Below are 16,199 nucleotides of genomic sequence, written 5' to 3'. Positions count from 1 at the left end.
TAACTAGTTTCTTCAGGTGTATTTCCTGCCCAGAGGGCTCTTTTCATTTGAACTGTTTCTAAACTTATTTCAAATTGATTTAATTTCCTTTAAAAAGTTTTTGGATTTTTGATCTATTATAATCCACTCCATTAGATGAAAGCCATCCCCCACCACTCTGCCTCAGAGTGATGTGGGGAGAATGTCCGTAAGATTTGCAAAAACCCTCTGTGTCATCCGTCGTGAGGATTTACAAGGCTTAAGAGTCTCAGAGGAGGGTCTTAGAGCAGCATCCTTGGTCTGAGATTTACTCTGAGGCTCCATTTTGCTGATAGTGTCCTGAATGTGATCTTTAGCCTGAAGTCATTTCCTATCTCAGGGATCCTTTTTTCTGCCTGGAGAAGCTGGGAAGGAGGAGCAGTTCCATTTTCAAACCTGGGTAGTCCTGGCTCCTTGGTATTTTGTCTAGATTGATCTTTAAGACTGGAAAGTTTCTTTTAGCTCATCTGTCTCTAGGTATACCTTATGGTAAGTGACGCTACCAGCTATGTTTTCTGTTCGTCTCAGCTAGGGACCCACCCTAGGTAGCCCAGCTCTGTGGTGAGGGGGCTACATTCCTCCTTTTCCAGGCGACACAATCTTTGGATTTCCAAGGAAAGGGCCAGCATTTCTCATCGTGGGCTTAGCTGAACTGCAGTTCTTTGATGCTTCCATTGTCGTGCAGGGGAATATACCAGTTTCCAGGAGATGTGAGTTACTTTGATGTTGCCAGTTCATTTATGATACAGGTCTGATGAACCCCATCTCAGAACGCTGGGAGGTTGATGCTTAGTGTGTCATATTTTTCCGTTCTTCCATAGTGCTTCCAATAGTGCTCTCCAGACTGGGGGCCTGTTTGGACCCCTCTCCATCCCACCACGTTACTGTCCTACCTGGATGTGGGAGCCTTTCAAGAGAAGGAATCTCTTTCTTCTTCAGTCACTGTATTTTGGCTTAGGATCACAGACTCTGACAAGCCTTGCTACCCTGAATTGGGCAAGTGCATTTATGTGCTTTGAAACATACTTCAGAAGTACACAACAGTCTTGGGTGACTGAGTCCCAGGACACTGAGGAACCCTAACACACTATGTTGTAGTGACGGGTGTCTCCGTTATATATTTTGTTCCACAAGAACACAGACTACACTTGGCCTCCGATTATGTTTCTTTTTCTCAGCTAATTGGTGGGGACTGTGGGCAAAGTACTGATTGGCCAAGAACCCCAACACCCTGCTCCTCATTTTTGGGATTTCTGGGATCCTGTATAATTCAGGCCTGAATAAGGAATTGAAACTATCACAGGGTGAGTCTGCAGAATGTGAGCCCTTCTGCCCGGAGACCCAGAACCACACGTTAAGTCCTAGAAATGAGCAGAGCAGAGACTATAAGGTTAGGGAAGCACTTACTGAGTGCCTGCTGCAGAACTCTGGCCAAGGCCAAGAGATGTGGCCAGAGCTTTACCAAGGCTTGAGGGTCAAGGGTCTTGGGCCAGACAAACCCTTCCACCCCTGCACAAACTCTGCTGAGGCAGCTGTACTGAAATAGTGCTTTTATTTCTTGAAGTTCATGGAACATGCTCCAGGGCAGGGAGAGTCCTCCTTGCCTACGAGGGCACAGGGCCTTGCTTGGTGGGCAGCTCTGGGTCTTTCTCCTCCATGACTCCTAGGAGCTTGGGATTGGCCTGTGGGAGGTCAGGGTCTGAGGAGGGAAGCCTCCATGCATCCCTGTGACCACACCCTCACTGGGACCTGCCTCTTTCTAACCCACGCCGCCAGCCTCTGCACTTTTATCCTGGTTGTGCCCTGAGAACACCCTTCCCCAAAGACCATCCTCCGAGGACTCTGTGGTTCCCCTTCCTTGCTTTCCTGTGCCCTGCTCCTTTTGCGAGCTATCTCTGCTCCCTGCCACCTAATTCCAGGACTCACAGGTTCTCCTGGGCCAGCCCCTTCCTCTTGTTTGCTTTGGCCTCGAGCAGGGATCTGCATCCCGAGCTTTTCCAGCTCCTCTTTAAGCCTGGACCAAAAAGGGAGGGGCAAACGGAGGAGAAGGGACAAGACGGTGTGAGGAGACCAGGAGACCTGTGAAAGGGGAGCCGAGATGCCCTCAGCCACTGTCCCCTTGGGATTAGGGGCCGGGCCTCCATGCCCACCTCTGCCTCCTCTGCTGCAGCTGCTGGCACTTCTGCTGCAGCTGCTCGTGGTGCCGTGCGGCGGCCTCCAGGAGCTCCTGGGCCTTCTTGTTCTCCTCCTCAAACAGATGCCTGAGGGTGCAGCCGTCAGCCATGGCAGCCCCCTCCCTCCTCCCCATTCCCCGTCCCCATCATCTTTATCTTACACCGCAGCTGCTGCTTCCTGGCTGCGGAGAAAGAGCCCTTCAGCGATGGCCGAGCAGCCATCAGCCCCAAACTGGGAGCACAGGCGATGCTTCACGTCCTCCAGCTTCGCCTCCACAAGCTTCTCTGCAGCAAGAAGGGACTGATGAGCAGGGCAGGGCAGGACACATCAGGGCCGCCCCATCCGCCAGGCCTCACCTTCTTTGAGCAGTTGCTCCTTGCTGCTGTCCAGGGTGCCTATCTCCTGGGCCATCTGCTCTGGCCTCTGAGTAGGTAGAGAGGAGGCCTGTCCATGTGTCCTGTCCTCCTCCCACGCACCTCAGAGAACCCTACCTGGATGTGCTCCCTACTTAGCCTGCCTCGCTTCCTCCTACTCTGGGCCTCTGGGCACACAAGGCACATTCCAGTTTCAGGGCCTTAGTGCTGGCCATCTTCTCTCCACCACCGTCTCTGTCTGTCTCACCCCAGATCCCGTGATGCTGCGCTAGGGAGGCCAGGAGTTTTGGAAGCCTTGAAATCAGGTCTGAGGCAAGTACTTCTTACAGGGGATCCTGAAACCATTACAAATCAGAACTGTGCCCGGACAACCAGTCACCAGACCAGAACTGCAGCTCCCCTTCCCTTTGCGTGGCTTCTCCACCGAGCCCCTCCAACCTAACACCGATCCTCTCTGCCCCCTTTTTTTTGGCACCGGGATCCTTGGTTTCCCACTGTCTGCCCTGTACCGGTCATCGCTGCAAACACACCCACGGATCTCCCTTATGGATAACCTCTCCCTGGTTTATCAGGGTTCCTCCTGGCCACTGAAGGGCGCGGGGGCGGGGGGGGGTGGAGAAGCCGGGATGGACGGGCAGGACCAGTGAAGAGGACAGCACCGGTGGTGCCGAGCGACTGAGCTGAGGGCCATTTTGACGTATGACCACAAGGGCTGGATCAGGAGCTGGGTATGGCAGGTGCGAGGAAGGAGGCCTGCAGTGGGACCCTGAGTTTTGGGCCTGGGACTTCCGGGGAAGATGTGGAAAGTGGGAGGAGTGGCTTTGAGTGACTCACGTGGAACTTCCAGAGGTCCTTGTGCTGGCCCATCAGATCCTCCAGCTGTTCCTCAAAATCCAACCTGTGGACCAGTCGCACAAGACGAGGTGCCACGGGCTGAGACATTCCTCCCCACCGTGGCCCAGGCCAGGGGTCTTCATGCACAGACTCTGGGAGACTTGCTCCTGTTCTCTGCTCTGCAGGAAGCACCTTCCCACCTTGACCCTCCAAGCCTCAGCCCTGCCAGCTCCTCCTCTAACCACCATCCCCTCCTCTAACCACCATCCCCAATATTAGCACATCCATAACCCGTCCCAGCACATCGCCCCCATCCTGCCTGGCGCCGGGCACCGGGCTTTACCTCAGTTGCCTCTGCTTGTTCTTCTCTTCCTCGATCTGGGAATTCAGGGCAGAAATTCGCTCCTTGCACGCCTGCAGCATGGTCTGCTTCCTGGGAAGAGGCAAGGCGGCCCTCAGTCACATTCTCTGAATGTTTCCGAATGACAGGGCTGCGGCGGGGCTTCTGCCTCCTCTTGGGGTCTGTTCTGGCTTTCCGGGCTGAGGTCCTTCTCTAGTAACTTCGTAGGGGGTGGGGCAAGGGCACATGACCCTGGAAATTCTGTTGCGAAATCAGGGAGCTCAACACCGACAGACGTGCACAAGCACACATACGTACTGATCTCATCCAAATTTCCCACATAGCTCCGATATTGGTATGTGAGGGCTTAGGGGCACGGATCACAGAATGAGCTAAATCAAGGTTCAGGAAGTGGAGAGATGGATTCCCAAATACTGAGGTGGATGGAAGGATAGTGGAGAAACGGAGACACTGGGTGGCTTGATGCCTAAATGAAGGGACAGATGAGTGAAGAGTGAGCCAAGGAGCTGATTTTAAGAGGAGTCACGGGCATAGAATAAGAAACGGCTGAAAGCATTTGATATCCTAACAAATGAATGATGATCCCAGTGAGTCAGAGTACCCTTAACACTACTGTGTGCACCATGGGGTCAAGGTGGGAAGCCATGCATCTGGCCTCTCTTTTTTACAGACTGGAGACAATGTGACCTGTGGATCTGGAACTGATTTTCCTTCTTTCATGAAAGGGGGGAGCAGAGCAAGTCCCAGATGTAAGCTCTTACCTCTGTGCCTCACTTTCCTTCTCCTGGCAGTGGAGCCGGAGGATCCTTAGGGTCTCTGCAGGGAGAAGAGCCAAGGGCCCCATGAAAACCCATGGAAGCATCAGGATTGGGCATTCATGACAGGGTCAGATCATGTGAGGTCTTGTGGACACCTGATAGGACTCTGTCATTTGCTGAAAGTGTGGTGGAAGCCACAGGAGGGCTGCAGGCTGATTCGGGTTTCAAAGGGCTGCACTGGAGAGATTGGCCTCTGTGGGATGACAAGGGCAAAAGCCTGGAGACAGAGTGGCTGCAATTACCTTGCTTTTTGTTCAAGATCTCTTTCAGGTGTACTTTCTCTCCAGTCACTGGAAGACACAAGAACACATTCAGGCATCAGGAGGCATCACCCCACCCTCAGGGAGTGCATCTGCCCCTCGTCACACAGGCAGGTTGGGACAGCACCACCTCAATCCCAAATGTGGACCCCTTGAGTTGAGCCCCCTCCCCTCTTGAGCAACACTCCGTGTAAGCAGCAAAGGGCCCTGGGGTTGATCAAGGCTGACTGTGAGGATCCTGTGGAAGGACAGTGTGTCTCCATGGACGGGAGCGAAAAAACCACACCCCACGAACTGGGACATGGGCTAGGAAGAAACACACCGAGCAGTTAAGGGGAATACAATCAGGTGGGGACAGGGTGCTGTCTCTAGATGGGAGGACTTGGGGGAGGTTGACCTGAGAAGGCGACATTCAAGGTAAGAGCTGCTGAGGATGTTGGCAACAGCAACCTGCACTGTCTGGGACAGAACAGCCTATCAAAGGGCCTGAGGTGGAAGTGCGCTTGGAGAGGACTCCGGAAACACTCCTACCACAGAGTGGGGCTGGAGAGGGGGTAGGAGCCCTTGGTCACAGCAACAATGTTGTGTCCAGAATACTGAGTTCAGGAAGGCATGACCCCGAAGACCTCTGGGTGACGCCAGCATGCTTACATGAGTCCATTTCCCTCTGGAGGGCCTCCCAAACAGTCCGGGCCTCTCCCAGCTCTTCACTGGCCTTCTTTTTCGCTATGCCGAAAAGCAGAACAATGTGTAAGTGCAGCCTCCCACTGCCTTATTCCTTGGAAACTGACATTTCTCCTATGTCTTCCAGGAAATCTGGGTTGGGGGCAGATTTTAAAGCAAGAAGTGAGGCTTCCAGAGCACAAGCCTTTCTTGTTGGGCTCAGTTGACAGCGGCACCAGGCTCATGGACACATGACTACAGCAGCTGCATTGAGATGGTCCCATCCTTGGTTTAATGATCTGCTGCTGCTGTCACGACCTACTCAGTCATCTTTTAACAAGGAGCCCTGCACATCATGTCGCTGGTGCCTGAGCTTACCTTGCTGAACCTCATTAATCCGATTAATCAGGACTTCAACCCTGGGTTCCAGGCTTCCCGCTGCAGGAAGAAAAGAAGTTGAGTGGAGATGCGAGAGCAGGCAGAGGGAGCTGGGGGCCCTACGGGGACTTTTCCTGGGTAGGGGAGACGAGGACAAAAATTAATACAGATACTGAGTCAGGCTGTAGTCATTGCAGCCAAGACACACAGACGGGCAAAGAATTAAAGAGTGAAGGAGTGGGGCCTGTTCTTCAGATATGGGAAGACCTGGTAAGGGCCCCGTCAGAGGGAGGGCAGTTCCTGGGGCAGGTGGGAGACAGTGAGGAGGGAACAGGGCTGGAAGGAGGCCGGTCAGCAAGCGGAGAGCAGCAGCGCTAAGGCGGAGGAGGGAAGGAGGTGCAGGTGAAAACCTGGACTTAAAGCAGTTGGGGCCAAATGGGCGGCTAGTAAGGAGGTTTTGGGAAAATTTCTCGCCTTCCATCCCCTCATACTTTAATTTTGAATCATGGGGCTGTATTTTTAGTTCAAGGAATTAAGCTTTAAAAGTGAGAGCAAATGAGCTGATTTCCCAAGTCTGTGAATTGTGGGGGCTACAGAGGACACATGTGACCTTTCTGCAACTTCTTCACCATTTCCAGCAAGTCTTCAATTTTCTGTGAGGATTTGGCTTGCCCTGTGGAGAAAAAACCAAACATGTTAGAAGCCTGAAGGAGTGGGAGTCCAACAACTTTGGTCCGGAACTGAGGGGAGCTCAGGTCTCCAGCCAGAGCGGTGCCCCTCCCTGCTCCTTGTCCTGAGGTGGGTGGACACCGAATGAGAGAGGAGTCAGGCCATTTCACAGTCAACTTCTAAACTGTGAAGTCATACCACAGATTTCCCCTTAATAAAACCCAGGCCAGGGGCACCTGGGTGGCTCAGTGGGTTAAGCCGCTGCCTTCGGCTCGGGTCATGATCTCAGGGTCCTGGGATCCAGCCCCGGATCGGGCTCTCTGCTCAGCAGGGAGCCTGCTTCCTCCTCTCTCTCTGCCTGCCTCTCTGCCTGCTTGTGATCTCTCTCTGTCAAATAAATGAATAAAATCTTTGAAAAAAAAAAAGTGTCTTTGTTAAAAAATAAATAAATAAATAAAACCCAGGCCAAGGGGAGGGGTGAACTCTCACTGCCTGTAGTAGTCAAAGCTCATGATATACTAGTGAAAAAAAAAGAAGGGGTACAAAAGACCTCTGGAAACACGGAGTCAAAAATCACTAACTGCACGTGGCTAATTAACTAGAAAGTTCTAGAGAGTCTTATAAGAAAAATCCCACAAAGAACAAAAGGAAATTCAAGACATCTCATTTAAAAAATGCAGTTCATCTATATACAATCATTTATTATTCTGAAGCCTCCCAGTACAATATTTCACATTAACCTATTTATAACGAATACAGGCACTTATTTTTAATCCCTTGATGAACTGGTAGATCTAAGCAATTATTATTAATGGTACTAACCCATCACAATAAAGATAACTGGACACTACGAGCCACTTGAGGTAAAAATATAATACAGAATTTTTGCCAAAAAATCAGATGAGTATCTGGTAATCCTCTCAACCTAAATGCTAACTCAGAGGAAATACAGGGACACAGGACCATGGGGATGCAAGTAGCAGCGTCCAGACTGGGAGCTTCATAGGAAAACCAACTCAGTTCCTCTAACGGCTTCTGTGGGGAAAGGGAGAAAGAAGAGCCTGGCAGACTGAAACAGATTAAAGAGACATAGAAATCCGTCTAAAAAATGGACATATCTAGAGCTTGATTCAAATGCACTTTAAAAAATGCTGATGACACAATCAGGGAATTTTGGAAACCGATGGGGTATTGGATGAAACTAAGGAATTACTGTAGTAGTCACTCAGCTGTGACAGTACTATTGTATTTAGTTACCCTTTAGACACCTGTTAGAGATACACACGGAAATATTTAGGGATGATGTGCTACGCGGCCCGTGATCCTCCAACGACACAGTGGAGTGGTGGCAGCGAGTGGGGGAGATAAAGAGGAAACAAGGTCGGTCAGAAGCTGATAATTGTTCAAGTGGAAAGATGGGCTCATGGGGTACTTAGACTTTGTTCTTGCCTTTTGTGTATGCTTCAATTGTTCCGTAATAGGTCTCAGTCAGTATAAAGAAGGCTAGCAATCGGAGGAAAGGAGTGAACAGTGAAGCAAAAATTATACAAATGGCCACTAAATATATGAAAAGATGTCCAATCCAGTCATAGTTAATGAGCTAAAAATAACACCTTGTACCTATCTGACTGGTAAAGGCAAATAAATCTGACAATGGCCAGTGAGATCATGTGCAGAAGGTCACACACACTGAAAAGACTGTGGAAACTGCAGTATGTGAATTTTCCGAGGGCCAGTTTCACTCTATCAAAATTTTGAAGACTTAATTCCAGTTCTAGAAGTTTACGTATAAGATGTACTCGGTTAAGGGGCACCTGGGTGGCTCAGTGGGTTGAGCCTCTGCCTTCGGCTCAGGTCATGATCTCAGGGTCCTGGGATCGAGCCCCACATCGGGCTCTCTGCTCAGCGGGGAGCCTGCTTCCTCCTCTCTCTCTGCCTGCCTCTCTGCCTACCTGTGATCTCTGTCTGTCAAATAAATAAATAAATAAATAAAATCTTTGAAAAAAGGATATACTTGCTAAGTATGCAAAAGGCACGGTAAAGGGCACTGAAGCACTATCCGTCACATCCAAAGTGGGAAACTACCCGAATGCCCACGGATGGAGAATTTATGATTCATCTCCTCCACAAAGTACTGTTCAGCCACTGAAAAGCAGGCTGGCTCCTATGTACTAACACGGGAAGAGACCCCAGACAGACAAAGCGAAAAACGGCGAGCGGAGAATCACATGGCTGCAAAATGAGGTGAAACGTGCACCTGCCAGTCTGCACATACACGCGTACCAACGTCTGGCCAGAGTCACAAGAGCAATTCAACAGCGGCTACCCCTGGAGGGTAGGGTGGGAAGGACAAGGACCACGTTGACCTTTCAGTACCCCCACTTCTGCATATCCTTCTATTTCTTACACTTAATAAATCGGAGTGACCCCGCACGATTTGTTAGTTCGTCTGCGCATCTTCCTGGCAGTGACTGCGCTGCTCCTGTTCTCTGCCACGCGGCCAGTGCTCGCCGCAAGGCAAGGCACAGACTGGCCATACATGCCTGTTGAACAAAACAACTTAGGTCTTGTTCAAGAGTCCAGGGCACACAGCAGCCTGGGCAGTGTGGGCGCCCTAGTTTTACCTTTTATTTCAAAATCATTTCAAATTTACTGAAATTTGTGGAAATAGGATCCACAGCTCGCACCCCCCCATTTGCTACCATCTCTGAACCCGAGAAGTTGCAGACGACGCCCCATTACCCCGTAACGCCCGAGTGTGAAGTGCAAAGTACACGGACACGCCCCTAGGCAGTGACCACCGAACGACAGGTATTGATATGGTCTGGTCTGGGGCGCCCGGGTGGCCCGGCCGGTCAGGTGTCTGCTTTCAGCTCAGGTCACGATCCCGCGGTCCGGGATCCAGTCCCAAGTCAGGCTCCTTGCTCAGCAGGGAGCCTGCTCCTCTCTCGTGCCCCGCCCCCGCCACAAATACATAAAATCTTAAAAAAGGAGGAAGGAAGAAATACAACATCTGACATGAGCACACCGGGAGGTGACGGGGTCATGACGGCGGACCGAGCGCCTTTACGAGAGAGACTTCCAGAACCGCCCGCCTGTGAGGACGCAGCCCGACGCGGTCATCCAGAACCCAGGAGCTGGTCTCCGCCGGACCCTGCTGACGCCTGCGTCAGCTTCCCGGCCTCCCGAGCCGTGAGAAAGAACGGGCCGTGGTCTGCAGGGCCGATGGGCCTGGAGCTTCGGGGAGAGCAGCCCTACTGAACGGCTCCTTCCGTGCAGCCGCGGCCGCGGGCGGTTCACAAAAGGGCGGGGAGCGCCTCCGTACCCGCCCCGGCGCCGCCTCCGGGCGCCCGCCCCGCTCCGAGTGCGGGCTCAGGGCTCGGACCCCGCCTCCGCAGGGACCCCGAGGCGCCGCGGCGGACCCCAAGGCTGCCCCCGGCAAGGAGGCGTGAAGGGAACCAGCAAGGCCCGTCCGCTGACGGCGCTGCGAGCAGGGTCCCGGGGGTCGCGGGGGGCTCCCGGGAACGCCTCCGAGCCGGTCTCTGCCGCCGACGGCTTGGCTCGGGGACAGCCTCCCCCTTCCCCTCGGCGCGGAGCGGTGAGCGCGCTCCGGAGGGCCTGCGCCGAGCTGCCCAGCCGCGTCCCCTGAGCCGGGGGCCGTCGGTCCGCAGGGCGCGTCAGGAGGAGGCCCCGCGGGACGCTGCGCGGAGCCGGTGTGGCCCGACCTCGGTAAAGAAACGCCCCGCTGAGGGCTTGTCTGGGGCCTTCCCGACGCCGCCGCGAGCCGAGCACCGGGACTTCCCGAGGGGCCTGGCCGCCGGGGGCCCAAACGGCCGGGGTCGTTCCCTCGGCAGCGCGCTCCCCGGCCCTCCTGCCCCGGCGCAGTCCCCACGGCCGTGCCTGCGGGCACCCCTGCGCTACCTTCGGCCTTCTCAGCCCGCTCCGCGGCTCCTGCCCGTTCCGCGTCCGAAGACCCCGACCGCCCGGCCATTCCCTCTGCTCCCGGGCGCCTGGCGGGTGGCGCCTCGGTGGGGATTGGCCGAAACTCGCGCCCGGGGCGGGGCCTCCTGCCGCACGCCTGCGCACTGCGCTTCCGAGCGCGGCGGACCTGGCCGCAACCGCCGCGGACGGGCGCTAACGCGCATGCTTTAGGCCTCTGCGGCCTCACGTTCGGTGGAGGTGGGGCTGGGTGCGCGTGGCTTTGCAGCCTTGCGATTGGCCAGTTGAGAAGTCGGGGCCTGCGCAGGTGGCCCTGGAAGAACCGCCCACGTGGCTGCGGCTGCGGAGGTGGGGGCGAGCGCACGTGCACCGCACGGCGGGTGTGGGCTCTAGTCTTCCGCGCTGGAGCTCGTCTCTTCGCTCGCGGCGGTGGAAGTCCTGGGGCGTTAGCTTTGCGCCGCGTGGTTTCCGGGCGTCCGGCGGGGGGAGCGGCCTCGGGAGAGCGGGGCCCCGGCAGCGCGGGCGTCGTGGGGCTGCCGTCGTGCCCGCCCCGCCTGGAGCTTGCGGCGCTTCGTCGGGGCCTCCGGCTGCCCCATGCGCCGGGCGCGCTGAGCCCGCAAGGCTCGGGGACTCTGTCTGAAGCGTCTCTGCGCGCCTCGGGGTGGCGGAGCGGCTTTGCGGACAGGGTGGGGGCAGACGCGCGGGCGCGGAGGCGAGGGGCCTGCGGACGGGGCGAGGGTGGCCGCGCGGTTGGCCCCGGGGGACAGGGGGACAGGGCGTTCGTCGCGGGGCGCGTCCGGAAACGCCGACCCCCACGGTCCGCCGCTTCGGGCGGAGGGGGTCGTCCCGGCGGCGCCGAGCCCGCTCGCAGAGTCTCTTCCGTGTCGCGTGCCGCTCTCCCCGCGAAGTGCCGCTTGCTTTTATGTTCATTTGTTTTAGTTTTTACAGACTTTATTTACTTTAATGTCCATTTGTTTTAGTTTTTAGAGATTTTATTTACTTGACATATCACAAGGAGGCAGTGGGGGGGGCAGGTTCCCCGCTGAGCGGAGAGCCCCACGCGGCGCGATCCCAGGACCCCGGGACCATGACCCGAGCCGAAGGCAGAGGCTGAGCCCGCTGAGCCTCCCAGGCGCCCCCAAAGTGCTGTTTATTTTATCGGCAAAGGATGGGCTTTGGGGTAGTAGAGAATTAGGACAGGGCCGGGGACAAGCCGCCTGCGCGAACCCGCGGTGAAGCCGCAGAACCGGCGAGAAGAGGCCCTTCCGCGGAGGCGGCGGGGCTGGGGACTGCGGCGGACGGGAGCGGCTCGCAGGGACCTGCTTCCCGGAAGAGCCACGGCGTGTCCTCGGCGGCGCGCCTCCCTGCACGGCGCCCATCCCGGTGCTGTAGGAAACCGCCCCCGCCGCTCCCTCCGACCTCCGGGCTTCACTCCGTCGTGTCTGCCGGGGCTCCCCGGGCTCCAGCGCCGCTTGGGCCGAGGTGCTCGCTTCTCCCGCGGAGTCGGCCGCAGCTCCTGGACTCGACCCGCCGGGAGGCGCTGCGGAGTCTTCGGCTTCGGGAACACTTGGCAGTTGCGGGGGGCGGGGGCGAGTGCGGCGGAGCCGGCGCCGCGGGGGCGGGGCGGGGGCGAGTGCGGCGGAGCACGCGGGGCGGGGCGGGGGCGAGTGCGGCGTAGCAGGCGCTGCGGGGGCGGGGCGGGGGCGAGTGCGGCGGGACCCGGCGGAGGGAAGGCCTGGGGTGGGAGCCTTCAGTGTGCGGTGCGGGATTCGGTGTTGGGGGGACGTGCTGCGTTCCGTGGCTCGTGTCTGGCGTCTGACGAGCGGAGCGTCCCGCGTGCAGCGTCTGACGAGCGGACTGTCCCCTGTCGCGGGCTCCTGGGTAAAGTCGCCGCGCGTGCGGACTGGGGTCCGTTTCGTTCTGCCGCCGCGACCCTTGCAGCCGCTTCCGTGTCCTGCTTTCAGGGCTGTTCGGGCTCCGCCGCGTCTCACCCGATCTCGGGACGGTCCGGCTGTTCACGGTCCTTCGTGCCCTCGGACGCGCCCTCAGACGCGCCCTCAGAGGCGCTGCAGGGTTGTTGCTGTTCTGCGAAAAATGCCTTCGGAATTTTGAATTTACGTGGAGTCCGGCCATTGCTTCGGCGGATGAACGAGTTGACGGTATTTGACGATCGACACGTCCGAGAAACTCTCAGGTTCATTGGTATCTTCCTCAGTTCCTTTATCAGCATCTCACACTTTCGAAGTCACAGATTTTCACATCTTGGTTAAATTCGTTCCTAGATATTAATTTTGATGAAATTGTTAGTGATACGATTTTCTTAGTTTTTCCTTGGGATGGTTTGTTGAGAATGTGGAAGGAGCGAGAATGCCCGAACCCGTCAGCGCCCTTCTCGGCGCACCAGCAATCCAGTTGACAGGACACACAGTGACAGGAGAAAGTAAAATTTGATTTTCGTGCCTACGAAGAATCCGGAGAGACGTGGGAACTCCAACATCAGGCAAAAAGAGGTATATATGTCACGGTGAATTCAGGACCAGGCGGTAGGGTCAAGAACCTCAAAGGGAGGGAATGCACCTCACAGGGAAAAGAACCCTGTTGGGAACACAGTATTTCATGTGCTCCCAGACACCGTGAGACACAGCGGACTTAACTCAAGCAGACCTTGGTAGGCTCCTCCCTTTCCACCAGACCTAGTTCACAGCAAGTCGGTTACCTAGATTGGTGGTCGCAGCTCTCTTCCTGGAGCCAGGCCCCTGGGAATGGGCGTCTCCAGCTCATCCACTGGTTAGGGTTGGGGCCTAGGGCTCTGGCAGGTCCAATCTGCCAGCTGTGTGGCGAGCTTCCCAGGGGCTGGGTTGAGGGTATGGGTCAGGGTGGGTCAGGCTTTGGATTTGGGTCCCAGGAGGGGGGCACAGAATGTGGGGGTGGCCAAGGGGGCATGCAGATTTCTCCTGCTGTCAATCCTTTGAGAGATTCCAAGTGGCATGGTTTCCTTCTGGGTGACAGGCTGAGTCCTCTGGTATGGCTCAGATATCCCCATGTTCCTGCAGCTGCTGGTGGAATGCCTGTTTCCTCCTCTCTGGAGGGCTGTCTCCCGTACCAGCAGTGCCTCCTCTCCTGCCAGCCACTGCCTGCCCTCAGCCTAGAAGGGTGGATACGCTGGGGACAGAGCCGGTGCGGGTGGGACATGGTCTCCCAGGAGGCCTGAGTGCCAAATCCCCACAGTGCTCACTCCTCCTGTGGGCTCACTGTGCCATGTCCTCCCTCAGGTTCCCTGGGTCCAAGTCATCCTCTGCTTGGGACCAACCTTGGCCCAACTCCACGTGCTGGGAATAGGAGCAAGTCATATGGACCTTCTGGACTTGCGCTTCCATGCCCGTGATAAGGGCGCAGTCTAGCCTCACAGATTCATCCGAGGAGACCCAGCACAGGAAGATGGAGGCCACTGGAGGGAGATTCCAAGTGACCCCAGGGGGAGCGCTCAGGCCTTGCACAAAGCACTGAGGTCATGGGACCCAGCATGGAATGCAGGCCCCAGGCCACAGGGCATGAGAAGTCTTAGCGGGGGAGGCTCTGGAAGGGGTGGGGGTTGGGGAGGCTACAGAAGGATTCCAGAAGAGGTAGGAAAGGTGGAAGGGGACAGGACAGAGCCTCCCAAGGAGGTTGATGGAAGAGTCAGAGGATCGAAGAGACCTTTGGGAAAACTCAGAGGTCCTGGAGATGTTTGCTGAAGAACAGTCATTTGGTCACAAAAGTTGTGTCACAACCCCCCCCCCAGTTGACCATGGCTGATAAACTCTTTTATGGTACTCATTGTATGAAGTCTAGGATATATTTACTTTTTGTCACTTTTTTCAGGACTAGATTGTTGTAGAGAAAGTGCTAAGCATGGGTCTCTCCATTCTTTGTGCAACTGGCCTCTTTTCAGGAGCAGATTCCTGGTGCTCATCACCACTGCAAGCCCTGAGGACTGCCCCCGTCACCTCCTATGATGGACGTGACCACGTGAGTTGAGGGGAGGTTCACTGGTGAAGCCCCAGTGCTCGGTATAGACCAGGAACCCCAATTCTCTGCTGAATGAGGGAGGGCGTGAGGAAGGATGGGAGTGAGGGAAAGAGAGGGAGCCAGGAAGGGAGAGAGGGAGGAGGGAAAGGAGAAATGAAAGGAGGGAGGATGAGAGTGAGGCCCCTGGGGGGGATAAAGAGGGAGGGACTGGGGGAGGGAAGGGCAAAAGGGAGGAGTGGAGGGAGAGAGTGTGGGAAGAAGGAGAGAGACTGAGGAATGGACAGAATGGAGAGGGAATGAATGATGGAGTGAGTAAATGTGGGAGGGAGGGAAGGAGTGAAACTGCAGAAGCCAGTCTATATATCAGGAGCCGTTATTTTGGGTGGGGTCTGAGGGAACCGCAGCTCAGGCCCTGGATGTTGGCTCAGGGCACGTCCCTCTGTCCTCCCAGTGCTGACCTTCCTTCTTCGTGGCCCTCTGTCATCCTGGATCCTCTCCACCTCCTCCTTAAAGAGTTACGAATGTCCCCAGGAGCAGTGTGGCCGGAGTGGGGTCTCAGGAGGGCCTCTCCTGTGCCCCAGACAACACTGAGGTACTAGCCACAGGACATTCTGTCCTGAGGACTGGGATGAGGATCCCATCCATCTCCTTGGGCATGAACATTGTTCCATTGCCTGCTGTCTCCACCACTGCTGTGCCAACTACTACTGAAAACACACCTGTGCCAAACCGAGCCAGAGTTTCTGGGGGTGAGTCACGGGCTGAGCCCTGCTAGGTGATAGGTGCCCCTGTGGCCTGGGCTGGGTGCCGCTCACTGTTGTCCTAGACAGGGGGGCCTGTCCCCCTTCTCTCCAGGGGACCTGCATTGGACGTCTGCTTCCTCACGTTCTCCCCAGGGCTGCTGGTCCCCAGACCAGACACCTGCCAGTCGGAGGGGGACCAGCACTGCCTCCCCAGGGCTTCCTTTGCCTGAGTCCTTCCCCGGGAGCTCCTGCATCTCCTGACACATACTCCCTGGGTGCCTGTCCTCCCCCTTGAACTTGCACGTGTGTCGTCTCTGTCCCTGTGGGACCCAGTGACTTGGAGCATGGATTGGAGCAGACCCATGGGAAACCTTTCTCTGGCCTAGGGTTGGGAGCGATGCTTTTGCCCTCTGCGGTGTGTCTTCCAGCTTTCTGCATTTCCCTGGTTTCTGTGTGGGCCACAGGAGGAAACAGCCGTGTCCTGTCTGGGGACCGACTGTGGTGTCCCAGCAGGAACAGGGGCCTTGGCCCAAGATGGTGCCCAGAATTCCTAAAGGGGTCCCTAGGATGACATCTCCTCTGTAATCCATTGGGCGTCTCAACATCCAATAAGGGCAATTCTAGGTCCAACAGAGAAACCAACCAAACGAGTGCCCTTTGACCATCAGTGCAGAAACAAAGACACCTGTGGAGGGATTCCACTTCCAGAAACCTCCAGAACACGTGCAGGAACAGCAAGAGAAAGCAGCTCTGGGGTTGCGAGGGGCCAGGCTGGGGGAGCAATGGGCAGGGAGGGCTTGGGCTCAGGGTCTCCTTTGGGGAAGGAGATATCCTGCAGCGAGGTTCTGGGGTGTGGTGGCACAGCGTTGGGAATGTACTTCATGCTCATGACGTGTTCAGGGGAAAACAAGTACTTTTATTTAAAATAAATAATACACAGCATAGAGGAGATGGAAGGC

General features: G+C 56.0%; 1 protein-coding gene across 2 annotated transcripts; it reads right to left on the bottom strand.

Moving 5' to 3' along the window:
- Positions 1–1,548: 1,548 nt before the first annotated feature.
- On the bottom strand, positions 1,549–10,541 carry SYCE1 (synaptonemal complex central element protein 1). Of its 2 annotated transcripts, none has more exons than XM_032882197.1 (13): positions 10,472–10,541; positions 6,492–6,554; positions 5,882–5,941; positions 5,492–5,566; positions 4,823–4,870; positions 4,524–4,578; positions 3,745–3,834; positions 3,402–3,465; positions 2,550–2,616; positions 2,354–2,477; positions 2,169–2,279; positions 1,941–2,032; positions 1,549–1,688 (listed from the first exon to the last, which is right to left on the bottom strand). In XM_032882197.1, exons 1-13 carry the CDS (start codon positions 10,539–10,541, stop codon positions 1,570–1,572), a joined length of 1,038 nt encoding a protein of 345 aa, XP_032738088.1. In that variant the 3' UTR covers positions 1,549–1,569. The 2 variants fall into 2 exon arrangements, with proteins under 2 accessions (XP_032738088.1, XP_032738087.1); XM_032882196.1 differs by having other exon boundaries at positions 1,549–1,700; positions 1,945–2,032.
- Between the last annotated feature and the right edge of the window lie 5,658 nt (positions 10,542–16,199).

The sequence above is a fragment of the Lontra canadensis genome, unplaced genomic scaffold, assembly GCF_010015895.1.
Source record: "Lontra canadensis isolate GAN:19392208 unplaced genomic scaffold, GSC_riverotter_1.0 scaffold79, whole genome shotgun sequence".
Classification (NCBI taxonomy): Eukaryota; Metazoa; Chordata; class Mammalia; order Carnivora; family Mustelidae; genus Lontra; species Lontra canadensis.
Note: the sequence above shows the minus strand (reverse complement) of the source record. Positions and strands in the feature narration are given on the sequence as shown.